Source organism: Cnephaeus nilssonii, assembly GCF_951640355.1.
Source record: "Cnephaeus nilssonii genome assembly, chromosome: 17".
Taxonomy (NCBI): Eukaryota; Metazoa; Chordata; class Mammalia; order Chiroptera; family Vespertilionidae; genus Cnephaeus; species Cnephaeus nilssonii.
This window is the reverse complement of record NC_137088.1, coordinates 2,850,992-2,866,177: the sequence shown is the minus strand read 5'-3', so window position 1 is coordinate 2,866,177 and position 15,186 is coordinate 2,850,992. Positions and strand designations below refer to the sequence as shown.

Genomic DNA, 15,186 nt, shown 5'->3' with positions numbered 1-15,186 from the left:
CCTGCAAACTTTGGGCTCCAACCAACCGAGCCACACCACCGGGGCAGCTCTCTGAAGCCGGCCAAGTTCAGGTGAGGGGTGGGTTCAGCCGGGTGGAGAGAGGCCAGTGGTGGTTAAATGGTGAGAGGACGCACAACAGACAGTGAACGTTAAGCTGGGGACCGGGATGCGAGGGGATGGCGTGATGGGCAGTGAAACATGGGCGAGGCCAATTCCCACGAAGTCTTAATGGGGACCAGAGAGGTTTGGATCGATGCCTAAGAATCAGTGGCTCTGCCCTAACCTTTTTGGCTCAGTGGATAGAGCGACGGCCTGCGGACTGAAGGGACCCAGGTTCGATTCCGGTCAAGGGCACATGCTTGGGTTTCGGGCTCGATCCCCAGTAGTGGGGCGTGCAGGAGGCAGCCAATCAATGATTTCCTCTCATCATTGATTTTCTATCTCTCTCCCTCTCCCTTCCTCTCTGAACTCAATAAAAATATATTTAAGAGAAGGCAGAAGTCAGAGACCAGGAAGAGTGGAACCCCAGTGTTGCTGGGGTCAGGTCGAGGGGGCAGAGATCACCCTGCGGCCTGGGGCGGGGTGGCTAGAAGGGGTCAGTGGGGGAAAGGAGGCATATGTAATACTTTCAACAATAAAGACTTAAAAATAAATAAAAAATAATGACATGCATTTTAAAAAACGTTTTTATTGATTTGAGAGAGAGAGGGAGAGAGACAAACATCGATTGGCTGCCTCCTGCACACTCCCTACGGGGGACGGAGCCGCAAGCCAGGCCTGTGCCGGGACTGGGAACCGAGCCGGCGCCTTTGGTGCCTGGGACGACGCCCAACCCGCTGAGCCACGCTGGCAGGGCCCATCGACGTTTCCCATGGTGCATTTCTGTTGTTTGGCTGAAGAACTGGCCTGCGATGGGTCGGACGTTTTAAGGAAACGGCCCTTCCCCACAGACAGCCGCGAGGCAGCGGTGCCAGCGAGCCCACAGGAGTGGGGGCTGAGGTCGGACGGGAGTCCAGATCGCCGGAGGTCAGAGACAGGGCCTCACCCGCCGATGTGGCCGTCCCTAAGGTGGTGTCAGGCCTAGCGAGGGGGTGACGGCAGTGGCAGCCCTGTGTGTGTGCAGCACCCCGAGAATCTGGTCCTCAGGAGGGAGGGGGCGCGGAGTGGACCTGCTACTTCCCTGAGGAGAGGCCTGTGAGCCTGGGCCCGGCCACGCGCCTGCCCTCCGTCTGGGGGCTGGCGGGACAGAGAGCTGGACGGCAGGATGACGTGGCAGCGGGACCACAGCGACGGCGCTCACAGGAGGTGCCCAGTCTTCAGGGTTACAGAGCCCCGCCCCGCCCTGGGCCAAGGTCAGGAGACCAGCCGGTGCTGGGTCCGGGAGGACAGGCCCCCGTCCGTGTTTCCCAGGCACAGAGGAGGGCGGGGCTGACGCTGTGGGCTCCCGAGGCGTGGGACTCTCCGAGACACACGGGCCCGGTCAGACGTTTATTGGGGCTTAGAGCCTCCTAGATGGTTAGAATCTCCACGCGGAACTCCAGGTCTTTGGCAGCGCCCATGCGCTGTGCCTGCGGGGCCTGGCGATCCTGTGGATCCCGTGGATCCTGTGGAGCCTGCGGATCCTGTGGATTCTGTGGAGCCTGCGGAGCCCGCGGAGCCCGCGGAGGCTCCTGGATCTGGAAGCGGAAGCAGCTCTCGGGGTCCCCGGAGAGGCAGATGGTGCCGCGCATCCGGCAGTAGGCCCGGTGGCACTGCCACATGCGGAACCAGGACTGCAGCCTGACGGCGCCCAGCTCCTCGACCGCGTAGATCTGCAGCACCCCCTGCCGCAGCCCGCACCCCCGCCGCCACAGCAGCCGCCGCCACCAGAGCTGGATGATCCAGGCGCGCAGCGCGGCCGCCAGCAGGGTCCGCCGCACCAGCGTGCCGCGCCACCAGGCCTGGATCCGGTCCGTGGCGTCGCTCTGCCTTTGGATTTCCCGGCGTCGCTTCTCCTGAAGCTCCTGCCCAAGCAAAGCAGAGGGCTCCCGTCACGTCACCGCCGCAGGCCCCGCCGCTGGGCGCTCGCTCGGCTTCTCCTGCCGTCGGCCTTCCGCCGGGGCTCCCGAGGGCCTGGGAGGCCGGCCAGCCCCGCCTCGCTGCGATCTTGTCCGTGGCCGCGGCCACTTCTGCTCGTGCTTGGAGTCACTGTGTCCTCGCCGTTCAGACGGTGCGTGCTCGCCCTGTGTCTTCTCGGCTCCGTGGGAACCCTTTCCGGCCAGAAGCCCCGCCCGGCAGGTGTGCAGCGCCACAGGGTCCCCTCGAGGGTGAAGCTCAGCATCGTCGCCCGTGAGGCTGCCGCACGCCCCACCCCTGCCACAGCCTCCCTCCTCCCGACTTCCACTTCCACCCCTCAGTCACCCACCTCCTCTCGGACCAGGCCGCCCCCTCTCCCCTCTCCAGCGCCCCCTGCCCTGTGCCCGCCTTCCCTGTGGGCGGTGTGCACCCCGATCCATCGACCGGTCGTCGGTCCCTCCTTAGCGTGCTCGCTCAGGAGAGGGCGGGGATGTGTGGGGGACAGGAGAGCATCCCTGAGCGACGGCAGGGGGACCAGGGACGGGCCCTCCCCTTCCGAGCACCCTGGGTTCTGAGGGGCCACGGTGCGTGATTCCCTCCTGCTCCCCGCGCCCCCCCCTACCTTCCTCTTCTTCACGGTCAGCCTTTTCTTCTCCTCCTCCGCCGCGGCCGCCGCCGCCTCCTCTGGGTCGGGCTTCTGTACGCAGAAGGTGGGGGAAGCACGCGTGAGGGCCAGCCCCGGCGCGTCCCCAGCTCCTCACCCACCCCCAGGGGCTGCCCCCCGGGGCGCGGCCTCCCTGGCGCTTACACAGCACAGGTTGCCCATGGCTGGAGGACAGAGGCTCCGATGTTACCATCCCCTCAGGTTGCTGCTCCATGGGGCCGGGCCCGGCCAGGACGGGGGAGAGGAGGGAGCGGTGACGTCACAAGGGCTCCTGTGACCCAAGGACCAGCTGGTGTCCAGGCTCCGCGTTGTCAGATAAGAGGGGGCGCTGCTGCCCTCCTCCTGCGGGCGGGGCCGGGGCTCTGCTGGAGCCAAGTCCCGCGTCTGTCCTTCCCCGAGGGGGTCTCTGGCCCGGCCCGGCCCACAGGGCCGCGTGTCCGCAGCTCCCACGGTGCCGAGGGGGGGAGCGTGAGCTTGGCTGCCCCCTGGCCCCCCACCCCTGGCCACGGCGTCCTTCCTCAGTGGGGGGGGGGGCACTTCTTTTCTGGGGTTCGCACCGCAGGGTCGAGGGCTCTTCCTGGCCAAGGGCACGTACCTGAGTTGCAGGGTCCATCCCTGGTCCTGGTCGGGGTGCATGTGGGAGGCAGCCAGTGGATGTGTCTCTCTCACATCCATATTCCTCTCTGCCCCCCTCCCTACCTCTCTCTCTCTAAAAAAAAAAATCAATGGAAAAAATGTCCGAACTGCCCTCAGGGGACCCAGACCTCCATCCGGGGCTCAGACCTCCATCCGGGTCCCAGATCTTCATGGCTGGGCCGAGAAGATTATCCTGGGGCCCAGACCTCAAACACAGAATCCAGTCTTGTATCAGGGGACTAGATCTCCACCTGTAACCCCAACCACCATTCCATAACCCAGATGTCCAGATGAGATAACAGACTTCCCCCCGGGGCCCAGACATCTCACCCTGTCCCAAAGACCCTCCCCAAACCCAGACCGCCCTCTGGGGCTCAGACCTCCCTACCTGGCCCGAACTTCCCTCCCAGGTCCTAGACGTCCATCCAGGGCTCAGACCTTTATGGTGAGGACCAGAAGGCCATTCCGGGGACCCAGACTAGAACACAGTACCTATTCTTTATTGGAGTCGAAATGTCCAGGCTAGTCCAGACCACCATTTCATCATCCCGAGGTCCTGCCCTTGACCCAAACCTCACACCTGGGCCCATAGCGCCCCCTAGTGACCACACCTCTCTCCCAGCACCCAGACCTACATCAGGCGCTCAGACCTCCATCCGGGTCCCAGACCTTCATGGCGGGGCCAAGAAGGACAACCCGGGGCCCAGGCCACAAACACCGAAAACAGTGTTGTGTCAGGGGTGTAGATCTCCATCTGTAACCCAGACCACCATTCCATAACCCAGATGTCCAGGTGAGGTACCAGACTGACCCCAGGGCCCAGACCTCCCTTTCTGGCCCCAACTGCTCTCCCAGGACCTAGACCTCCATCCGGGGCTCAGACGTCAATGCGGGTCCCAGACCTTTATGGCGAGGCCCAGAAGGCCATTCCGGGGACCCAGACTAGAACCCAGTGCCTATTCTTTATTGGAGTCTGAATATCCAGGCTAGTTCTGACCTCCATTTCATCATCCCGAGGTCCTGCCCTTGACCCAAACCTCCCACCTAGGCCCGTAGCGCCCCCTCGCGATCACACTTCTCTCCCAGCACCCAGACCTACATGCGGGGCTCAGACCTACATCCGGGTCCCAGACCTTCATGTCGGGGCCAAGAAGGCCAACCTGGGGCCCAGGCCACAAACACCAAATCCAGTGTTGTATCAGAGAACTAGATCTTCATGCGTAACCCAGACCACCATTCCATAACCCAGATGTCCAGGTGAGGTACCAGACCTCCCCCCCGCCCCCACCCGGGGCCCAGACATCCCTCCCTGGCCGGAACGAAACTCCCAGGACCTAGACCTCCATCCGGGTCCCAGACCTTTATGGAGAGGACCAGAAGGCCATTCTGGGGACCCAGACTAGAACCCAGTGCCTATTCCTTTATGGAAGTCTAAATAGCCAGGCTAGTCCTGACCACCATTTCATCATCCCGAGGTCCTGCCCTTGACCCAAACCTCACACCTGGGCCCATAGCGCCCCCTCGCGATCACACTTCTCTCCCAGCACCCAGACCTACACCCGGTGCTCAGACCTACATCCGGGTCCCAGACCTTCATGGTGGGGCCGAGAAGGCCAACCCGGGGCCCTGGTCACAAACACCGAACACACCGAACACAGTGTTGTATCAGGGGACTAGATCATCTGTATCCAGCCCACCATTCCATAACCCACATGTCCACTTAAGGTACCAGACCTCCCCCCGGGCCCAGACCTCCCTCCCTGGCCCGAACTGCCCTCCCAGGACCTAGACGTCCATCCAGGGCTCAGACCTTTATGGCGAGGACCAGAAGGCCATTCCGGGGACCCAGACTGGAACACAGTGCCTATTCTTTATTGGAGTCGAAATGTCCAGGCTAGTCCTGACCTCCATTTCATCATCCCGAGGTCCTGCCCTTGACCCAAACCTCCCACCTGGGCCCATAGCGCCCCCTAGTGACCACACCTCTCTGCCAGCACCCAGACCTACATGCGGGGCTCAGACCTACATCCGGGTCCTAGACTTTCATGGCGGGGCCGAGAAGGCCAACCTGGAGCTCAGGCCACAAACACCAAATCCAGTGTTGTATCAGGGGACTAGATCTTCATGCGTAACCCAGACCACCATTCCATAACCCAGATGTCCAGGTGAGGTACCAGACTGCCCCCGGGGCTCAGACCTCCCTCCGTGGCCCAAACTGCCCTCCCTGGACCCAGACCTCCATACGGGGCTCAGACCTACATCCGGGTCACAGACATTCATGGCGGGGCCGAGAAGATTATGCCGGGGCCCAGGCCTCAAACACAGAATCCAGGCTTATATCAGGGGTGTAGTTCTCCATCTGTAACCCGGACCACCATTCCATAACCCAGATGTCCAGGTGAGGTACCAGACCGCCCCCTGGGGCCCAGACCTTCCTCCCTGGCCCGAACTGCCCTCCCAGGACCCAGAACACCATCCAAGGCTCAGACCTACATCCGGGTCCCAGACCTTTATGGCGAGGACCAGAAGGCCATTCCAGGGACCCAGACTAGAACCCAGTGCCTATTCCTTTATGGAAGTCTAAATATCCAGGCTAGTCCTGACCACCATTTCATCATCCAGAGGTCCTGCCCTGGACCCAAATCTCCCGCCTGGGCCCATAGCGCCCCCTTGTGACCACACCTCTCTCCCAGCATCCAGACCTACATCCGGGGCACAGACCGACATCCGGGTCCCAGACATTCATGGCGGGGCCGAGAAGGCCAACCCGGGGCCCAGGCCTCAAACACAGAATCCAGCCTTGTATCAGGGGTGTAGCTCTCCATCTGTAACCCAGACCGCATTTCATAACCCAGATGTCCAGGTGAGGTACCAGACTGCCCCACAAGGCCCACACCTCCCTCCCTGGCCCGAACTGCCCTCCCATGACCCAGACCTCCATCTGGGGCTCAGACCTCCATCCGGGACCCAGACCTTTATGGCGAGGACCTGAAGGCCATTTCGGGAACCCAGACTAGAACCCAGTGCCTATTCCTTTATGGAAGTCTAAATATCCAGGCTAGTCCAGACCACCATTTCATCATCCCGAGGTCCTGCCCTTGACCCAAACCTCCTACCTGGGCCCATAGCGCCCCCTAGTGACCATACCTCTCTCCCAGCATCCAGACCTACATCCGGGGCACAGACCGACATCCGGGTCCCAGACCTTAATGGCGGGGCCGAGAAGGCTAACCCGGGGCCCAGGCCTCAAACACAGAATCCAGTCTTGTATCAGGGGACTAGATCTCCATGCGTAACCCAGAACACCATTCCTTAACCCAGATGTCCAGGTGATGTACCAGACCGCCCTCCAAGGCTCAGACCTCCCTCCCTGGCCTGAACTGCCCTCACAGGACCCAGACCTCCATCCGGGGCTCAAACCTCCATCCAGGTTCCAGACCATCATGGCAGTGTCAAGAAGATTGGGTTCTGTATGGAGATCTAGTCCCCTGATACAACACTGGATTCGGTGTTTGTGGCCTGGGTCCTGGATGTAGGTCTGAGCCCAGGATGGAGGTCTGGGTCCTGTGAGGGCAGTTCGGGCCGGGGTGGGAGAGCTGAGCCTTGGGGGGCGGTCTGGTACATCACCTGGACATGTGGGTTATGGAATGGACGTCTGGGTTACGGATGAAGATCTAGTTCCCTGATACAAGACTGAATTCTGGGTTTGAGGCCAGGGCCCCTCATTGTCCTTCTTGGCCCCGCCATGAAAGTCTAGGACCCGGAAGTAGGTCTGAGCCAAGGATGTAGGTCTGGGTGCTGGCAGAGAGGTGTGGTCACTAGGGGGCGCTATGGGTCCAGGTGGAAGGTTAGGGTCAAGGGCAGGTCCTGAAGATGATGAAATGGTGGTCAGGACTAGCCTGCATATTTAGACTCCAATAAAGGAATAGGCACTGGGTTCTAGTCTGGGTCCCCGGAATGGCTTCTGGTCCTCACCATAAAGGTCTGCGACCCAAATGTAGGTCTGAGCCCAGGATGTAGGTCTGATTTCAGAGAGAAATGGAGAGGGAGAGAGAGATAGAAACATCAATGATAAGAGAGAATCATCTTATATTAGTGGAATTAAAAAATATGTCAAATATCAAAATATACATAATATCTATATCTATATCTATATCTATATCTATATCTATATCTATATCTATATCATAAGACAGGAGTGGGCGATAGGGGCAATAGGAGATATACAGTTATGAGCACACAAAAACAGTTTATTCTTGTGTTATTTATATATTTATTACTTAACTAGAGGCCTCTTGTACGAAATTCATGCACGGGGGCGTTGTCTCTCAGCCCAGCCTGCACCCTCTCCAATCTGGGTCCCTCGAGGGATGTTCGACTGCCCGTTTAAGCACGATCCTACCGGGATCGTGCCTAAACGGGCAGTCAGACATCCCTCTCACAATCCAGGACTGCTGGCTCCCAAATGCTCGCCTTCCTGCCTTCCTGATTGCCACTAACTGCTTCTACCTGCCAGCCTGATCACCCCCCAACCAGTCCCCTGCCAGCCTGATTGATGCCTAACTGCTCCCCTGCCAGCCTGTTTGCCCCTAACTGCCCTCCCCTGAAGGCCTTGTCACCCCTAACTGCCCTCCCCTGCAGGCCAGGTCCCCCCCAACTGCTCTCCTCTGCAGGCCTGGGTCCCCCGAACTGCCCTTCCCTGCAGGCCTGGTCATCCCCAACTTCCCTCCTCTGCCAGCCTGGTCACCTCTAACTGCCCTCCCCTGCAGGCTTGATCGCCCCCAACTGCCCTCCCTTGCAGGCCTGGTCCCTCCCAACTGCCCTCTCCTGCTGGCCATCTTGTGTCCACATCGGGGCAGGATCTTTGACCACATGGGGGTAGCCATCTTGTGTGTTGGAGTGACGATCAATCTACATATTACTCTTTTATTAGACAGGATAGAGGCCTGGTGCATGGGTGGGGGCCAGCTGGTTTGCCCTGAAGGGTATCCCGGATCAGGGTGGGGGTTCCCTTGGGGCATGGGGTGGCCTGGCCGAGGGGCCTGTGGTGGTTTGCAGGCCGGCCACACCCCCTGGCGACCCAAGCGGAGGCCCTGGTATTTGGGATTTATTTATCTTATACATTTGAAACTTTGTAGCCTGGAGCAGAGCCAAGCCTCCTGCTCGCTCTGTGGCTGCAGCCATTTCTGTTGGAATTTATTTATCTTCTATAATTGAAACTTTGTAGCCTTGATTGGAGACCAAGGCAGGCCAGGGCTGCAGAAACTTGGCTTCCTCCATCGCCGGGGGCAACTCTAGCCTCCTGCTCTCTGCAGCTCCGTAGCTGCCACCATTTCTGTTGGAATTTATTTATCTTCTATAATTGAAACTTTGTAGCCTTGAGTGGAGGCCTGGGCTGGCCAGGGTGTGTGGAAAGCTTGGCTTCCTTCATCGCTGGGGAAACCCAAGCCTCCCTCCTGCTCGCTCCGTGGCCGCAGCCATCTTGGTCGGGGTTAATTTGCATACTTTGTTCCTGATTGGCTGGTGGGTGTGGCTGGTGGGTGTGGTAGAGTGATGGTTAATTTGCATATTACTCTTTTATTAGATAGGATTATTTATTTATGATGATGAACCTACTTTTGCCCACCCCTATACATTGAAAGAGAGAGCGAGACCAAGAGAGGGAACCCGCGGGTCTAGGTCCAGGGAACGCCACACTGAGCCCAGAGCCCCCGCTCCCCTGCAGGGCACAGGAAATAGGACGCGCGGGGAAAATAACCTCAGGCCGAGATGGCGACTTCGAGACAGGAAAGCAGAGTCAGGAAGACACCCAGGCGGCGGGGGAGGGGGGGGAACAGAGACCCTCGTGATGGAGGGGGAGCTCCACCTGGAAGCAGACAGTCCAGGAGGGGCGTCAGCAGGGGCCACGTGCTGTGACGGGGTGGCGGGGGGCAGACTTGGTAACAGCAGAGCCGCCAGGGAGGCCAGGGAGGCTGAGGGTGCCAGAGCCGGCCGTGCGGGCTTCCGTGGGCACAGGGAGGCTTCTGGAATTGCTCTAAAGGTCATGGGGAGAGCAGGAGGATTAGAGCCTCGGATGACACGCGCTCCCGTGCTGCACAAGGGCAGGGGTCACCGGTGACACAGAAGGGGTGTCCCCGCAACGCTCCTGCCCAGGGCAGACATTGCTAATCCATCGCCGTCCCTGCTCCTGCAGCCCCAGGCCCTCAAGCCTCCTCCACACAGCACCCCAGCCAATCCCGGCCGCTGCCTCCAGCTGACCTGGGAGATGCCCCAACCGCCTCCGGCTTCTCTGCTCCGTCCCGGAGACGAGGACCTCCTGGGCTTGTCTGACAGAGACTCGGGCACACGGAGGTGGAGCAGACCTGGTCAGTTCTTTATTGGGAAGGGGATGCGCTCTGTAATCCGACAAATCTGTGACCCCAGGAAGATCTCAAGTTCGAGTCCCAGCTGGTTCGCGGTGAGTTTATACCTGCCCTGGAGGAAGCCATTGGTGTGGAAGTTATGGTAGCGCCAGTACATCTGGATGATGCGGGTGGCCTGCAGCAGGCGGCGGTAACGGAGGCGGACGCGCCACATGCGGAACCAGGACTGCAGCCTGACCACCGCCCACTTCTGCCGAGTGTAGGCCTCCAGCATCACCCGCCGCCTCTTCTGCCGCAACAATGGCAGCTCCCGCAGCACCTGCCTCCACCAGCGCTGGATGATGGAGGCGCAGAGCGCGGCGTACAGCAGCGTCCGGCGCACCAGGGTGCCCCGCCACCAGGCCTGGATCTGCTTGGCTCTCTCCTCTTCATCAGAGGGCTTCTTTACCTTGGGGGCGGGGCAGCAAGGAAGAGGAAGGGACACTCGGGACCCGTTCCCCACCCGCCTCTTTCCTGCTCCACAGTGTGGCCTCTTTCTGGTTTCTTGCTCACGCGCATTCTCGGGTTCTCACACCTTAAGCGCACACACGGGGGCACGCGCCTGCCCACACGCCCACACGATGTGGGACTTGGGTTCCCCTTTCCTTGGCAATGCCTTCCCCCAGCACAGCCCTCACCACCCCACTCTCTGCCAGGGTCTCTCCTCCCTACACGCGACTCTCCAGGTCCCTCAGCGCCCCCCTCTCTCAGCCCCGGAGGCGCTAGGAGAAGGGGAGCCAGGGGGGCGTCCATCCCTGTCCCGCCAGCTCTGGGGAGGACGACCCGCAGCCGGGGCCGGGCCTCCTCGGTGGGTGAGGGCTGTCCCCGAGGATCACTCACAGCACCGTCTTCCCCTCACAGGGCAGCCTGGTTGGGGGACCAGTGCCTGAGCGCCCCATGCTGTGGCCTCAGAGAGGACGTCCCATCGTGGCCGGGCGACTGGGCGAGAGGGGGTGCGGGCTGGGGTCACAGTCACCCTCATGTTGAGGTCCCCACAGTCCTACCGGTGGGATAATGGGTGGGGGTGGGGGTGGGGGTGGAGGCACTTTCTCGACTTCTTCCTCCTGTTGCATAAACAATGTGATCTCTTGAGTGTCTTCCACTATGATTTCCACAAGCTGGCCCTCCTTCTGCAATGAGAGTCCGAGGAGACAGGCGTGGGAGGTGGGTCTCTGCACAGCCGTGTGCCTGGAGCACCCACACCCCCCTCCGGCCTGGCCCAGAGACCCTCGAGGCCCCGGGAATCCACCTTCCCCGGCCGGCACCGAGGGGACTGGCTGTTCTTACACAGAATCGAAGGCCCATGACGTGGAAATAGGTGGTTCCAATCCCGCAGGTCTCTTATCCCCTCCCACAATGCTCCATCGCTGAGCGTGGTGGTCCCGTCGCTCTCAGCTCTGCACTCCTCCAGGCCAGGCTCCGGCAGGAAGAGAGGAGGTGGGGGAGCAGTATGATGTCATAAGGGCCCCTATGACTCGGGGGCCAGGATGCCTCCCCACAGTTGAGGCCTTTTGGGTGAAAACATGCGCAACGCCTCTCCATCCCTTTCTCCCATCCATGCCCAACCCTTGGCTGAGGCGCGAGGCTCCGAACGCTAGCGCATTGGCATAAAAAGTGCATAAAGTTCCCCCTTTCCGTCCGACTGATGGAAACCTAAACTGGAGACAATTTACACTTGATCAACCAGGAACTCAAACGCCTGGACGTCAAGGACCCAAAGGATCCGAAAGAACGAGGTGGGAGCCGCATTCTTAAACGAGTCCTTCTTCACAAAAGGAGATTTGCAAGTGGCCGACAGCACATGAAACACTCCTTAGTCATGAGGAAAAGGAAGTCAGAGCCACCTGGCTCATCTCTGGGCAGATACAGAACGGCTACCACAAAAATATTTCCCGAAGAGAGCAACCGAAGAGCTTGTATGCATGCATGTAAGCATCACCCATGGACACAGACAGTAGGGGGTGAGGGCATGTGCTGGATGATGGAGGCGCAGAGCGCGGCGTACAGTGGGAGTGGCTGGGGAGAGGTCAAGGGGGGGGAAAGGAGATGTATGTAATACTTTAAGCAATAAATAATTATATATATTTTGCCTAGCCGGTGTGGCTCAGTGGTTGAGTGTTGACCTATGAACCAGAAGGTCACAGTTCAATTCCCAGTCAGGGCACATGCCCAGGGTTGCAGGCTTAATCCCCAGTAGTGGGCGTGCAGGAGGCAGCCGATCAAAGATTCTCTCTCATCATTGATGCTTCTATCTCTCTCTCCCTCCTTCTCTGTCTAAAATTGATTAAAAAAAAAAAACACTTCCTTAAAAAAAGGCATTTTAAAAGGAGGGATCGGGTGCATACACTATAACAACGTAGCCAGAATTATCCTTGAGGGTGATGGTGGGATTAGGGGGGCAGAGTAAATTTCTTGGTTGAATCCCCTGGGCCTGGGGCCCGTCAGCCGGATCCCAGTTATCAACTTCTCAGGAGAGTGAGGAGCCCCCAGGACCAGCCCGGGCCCCCGGCTCAGGCTCCAGTGGCTGCAAGCACGCTTCTGTCTTCCTCTCCTCTTCCTCTTCCTCTTCCCCTCAGGGCCTCAAGGTCACAGTCAGGAGTGAGTGAGGAGCAGCCACTGCACGAGCAGGGCCCCCCTCTGCCTGCTCCTGACCTCTGAAGGTCAATGCGGACCCTCACGGGCCGGGCGGATCTGGTGTCTTGACCTTGACCATGGCCACCTGGCCTGGATGACTGAGCCCAGAGCGCCGACCCCATCCCCAGCCCCTTCCTAAGCGGTCCCTCCGCGGATCCAGCAGGTGGGGCTGGGAGTGGAGGCTGACGCCAGGACCGAGGGTTTCACGCAGCGACGGAGGCCTTTGCGGGGGCCGGTCCCACGCTCTGCTCACCAGAGTGACGGTCATGAAAGGGGGCACCAGGGCCGCCCCGGAGACGTGTAACAGGATGCAGAGGTCACACGGTGGGGAGCAGGGCCTTCGTGTAAGACACGGACGGGCAGTGCCTTAACCGTACGTGGCCGGGAACGCACGGGAGCGGTCACCACGGACAGGGGCGTCCCCCAGGCACTGGGCGCCCGGCAGGCCTCAGGCAGACAGACGGGCGACGACCCGCATGCTGGAGCCAGGGCCGGAGCGGCCTTGCGTGTCCCAGCGGCCTCCCGGCCGGTCGGCACCACCTGCGCCTCCAGCCGCAGCCCTAACTGGGGATCTGGAAACGCGGCTCCATCTCCCGACGGCGACCTTGAGGCCCTGAGAGGAAGAGGAAGACAGAAGCGTGCTGGCAGCCACTGGAGCCTGAGCCGGGGGCCTGGCTGGTCCTGGGGGCTCCTCGCTCTCCTGAGAGGCTGATAACGGGGCACCTGGCTGATAGGCCAGACACAGGGAGACCTGGCGGCCGCTGCCCCTCACAGCGGGCAGGACCCAGGTCCCATTCTGGTCAAGGGCACGTACCTAGGGTGATGTGTCCCTCTCACACCCATGTTCCTCTCTCTCGGTCTCTCCGCTTCCTTCCGCTCTCTCTAAAAATCAGCGGGAAAATACCCCCAGGTGAGGATGCACAGGATAAAGGCCACAAAGGTGCAGACACAAAAGCAGGCGAGTGGGTCTTTAGGGTGAGGAAGGGCGTTGCAACAAATGACACATTTCTCCGGCGGCGAGGATGAAGGCGCAGCGGCGTTTATGTGTTCACGCCCGCCCCCCCTCCCCGCAGTTCCCCCGGGGTCTCAGCTGCATCGCCTTCCGTAGCCGCTTCACGGGGGGGTTGGCAAATAGCACTTCCTGTGGGAGCCTGTTTCCGAGGGACACTCGGGACGCACAGAACCGGCTCTCGGGCCCCCCGCACACGCACACGGGCCAGCGCTCTGCTGGGGGCGCCGCGCAGCGGCAGGAGCCGGGACAAACCCTGTTCCACACCATTCCCGCCGACGCCAGGACGGACTGCTCCATTCGCAGCCGCCTCAGGGCATCCTCAGTCCTGCCTGTCCCTGGCGAGACGGCGCCCCCGTCAGGCGGGCGTGGGGAGGGTAGACTTCCCGGCGGGGTACCTGTCTGCGGGGGAGGGATCCACCGACCCGCCTCTGTCTCCACGCTTCCAAACCTCACCTTTGCCCCCGCCCGTCCGTCCAGGCAGGTGCCGGTCACGGTCACGGTGGGGCACGTCCCTGTGGCCACAGCAGCACTGCCGTCCCCGCGTCACGCGGAGGATGCCTCACGGGCGGCCCCGGCCTGGACGACGGGTCCGTTCCCAGGGGTGCCTGTGAGCCCCGTGAATCTAACCCCCAAACAAGCTCAGGCATCCCGCTCAGCGTCCCTTAGGCCCGTGCCCAGCGCCGCCGCCCCTGCGCACCCAACGGAGGGCGGCCGGGCGCCGGGGGGGCATGGAGGCCCCTCCCGCTGCAGCTCAGGCATCTTCTTTCAGGAACTGGACACAGACCCACGCCCGCCCGCCTGGGACAGACAGGCCCCTGCCGCTCCGGGAAGCCACACCGGCGGGGAGTCTTCGTTCCCACCGTGAGAGGCCTCGCTGGGAGGGACCCTGCCGGAACCCCTCTTCCCTGCCGCCGGCAGCAGCAGCAAGAAGTGACTGGAGGGGGAAGAGCGAGACTTGAGTTACCAGCTGCGTGAAGGCAAGAGATCAGGGCAGGCCCCCACAACGCTGGGAACCCAGCCATCAGGCCACCGGTCCCTGGGTGAGAGATGCCAGGGGAGAGGAGAGCGGCTGAAATGTGGTCAGACCCACTGCCCGCACCTGCCCCGGGAGCCAGGGAGCAGGTGGGCGGAGCCCCGGGAGGCGGTGCGTAACAGTTGAGGGCGGGGCCGAAGACTAGGGTGACCCCCCTGACCTTGGGTGAGCGTGTCTAAAGACCAGGGCCATGGACGCAGGACAGGTGAGCAAGGCCAGGACAGGAGGGACCTGCCCAGGGGGCGACGAGCAGTGTCTAAAGGTGAGTGGAGGGTCGAGAAGCAGACGGAGGGGACCCAGGCCAGGCCCCCTTCCTCGCTGCACCCGAGGCGGGGACAGCAGGGACCTCACGGCGTCTCCGCGTTCTCCCCTCCCCGGCCAGCGGGAGACGGCGGCCGTGACGATCCAGGCCTGGTGGCGCGGCAGCCGGGTGCGCCAGACGCTGCTGCACGCGGCGCTGCGGGCCTGGGCCATCCAGTGCTGGTGGAGGTCGGCGCAGGCCAAGACGCTGGAGCAGAGGCGGCGCCTGGCGCTGCGGCTCTACACCTGCCAGGAGTGGGCGGTGGTGAAGGTCCAGGCCCAGGTCCGCATGTGGCAGGCCCGCAGGCGCTTCCTCCAGGCCCGCCAGGCGGCCTGCACCATCCAGTCCCACTGGCGCTGGCACGCCAGCCAGACCCGGGGCCTGCTCCAGGGCTGCTACGAGGTCAAAGCCAGCCGCCTGGAGCTGGACATCGAAATCCTCATGGCCTAG

The 15,186-nt window shown here is 61.5% G+C and overlaps 2 protein-coding genes across 2 annotated transcripts; one reads left to right on the top strand and one right to left on the bottom strand.

Moving 5' to 3' along the window:
- Positions 1-9,721: 9,721 nt before the first annotated feature.
- On the bottom strand, positions 9,722-11,061 carry LOC307113410 (IQ domain-containing protein F5-like; the record flags this gene model as incomplete). The annotated part of the gene is made up of 3 exons (XM_079795044.1): positions 9,722-10,165; positions 10,761-10,886; positions 11,044-11,061. The coding sequence occupies 3 exons, from the start codon at positions 11,059-11,061 to the stop codon at positions 9,722-9,724; spliced, it is 588 nt and encodes a 195-aa protein (XP_079651170.1).
- A 3,564-nt stretch (positions 11,062-14,625) lies between these two features.
- On the top strand, positions 14,626-15,186 carry IQCF6 (IQ motif containing F6; the record flags this gene model as incomplete). The annotated part of the gene is made up of 2 exons (XM_079795042.1): positions 14,626-14,697; positions 14,818-15,186. 2 exons carry the CDS (start codon positions 14,626-14,628, stop codon positions 15,184-15,186), a joined length of 441 nt encoding a protein of 146 aa, XP_079651168.1.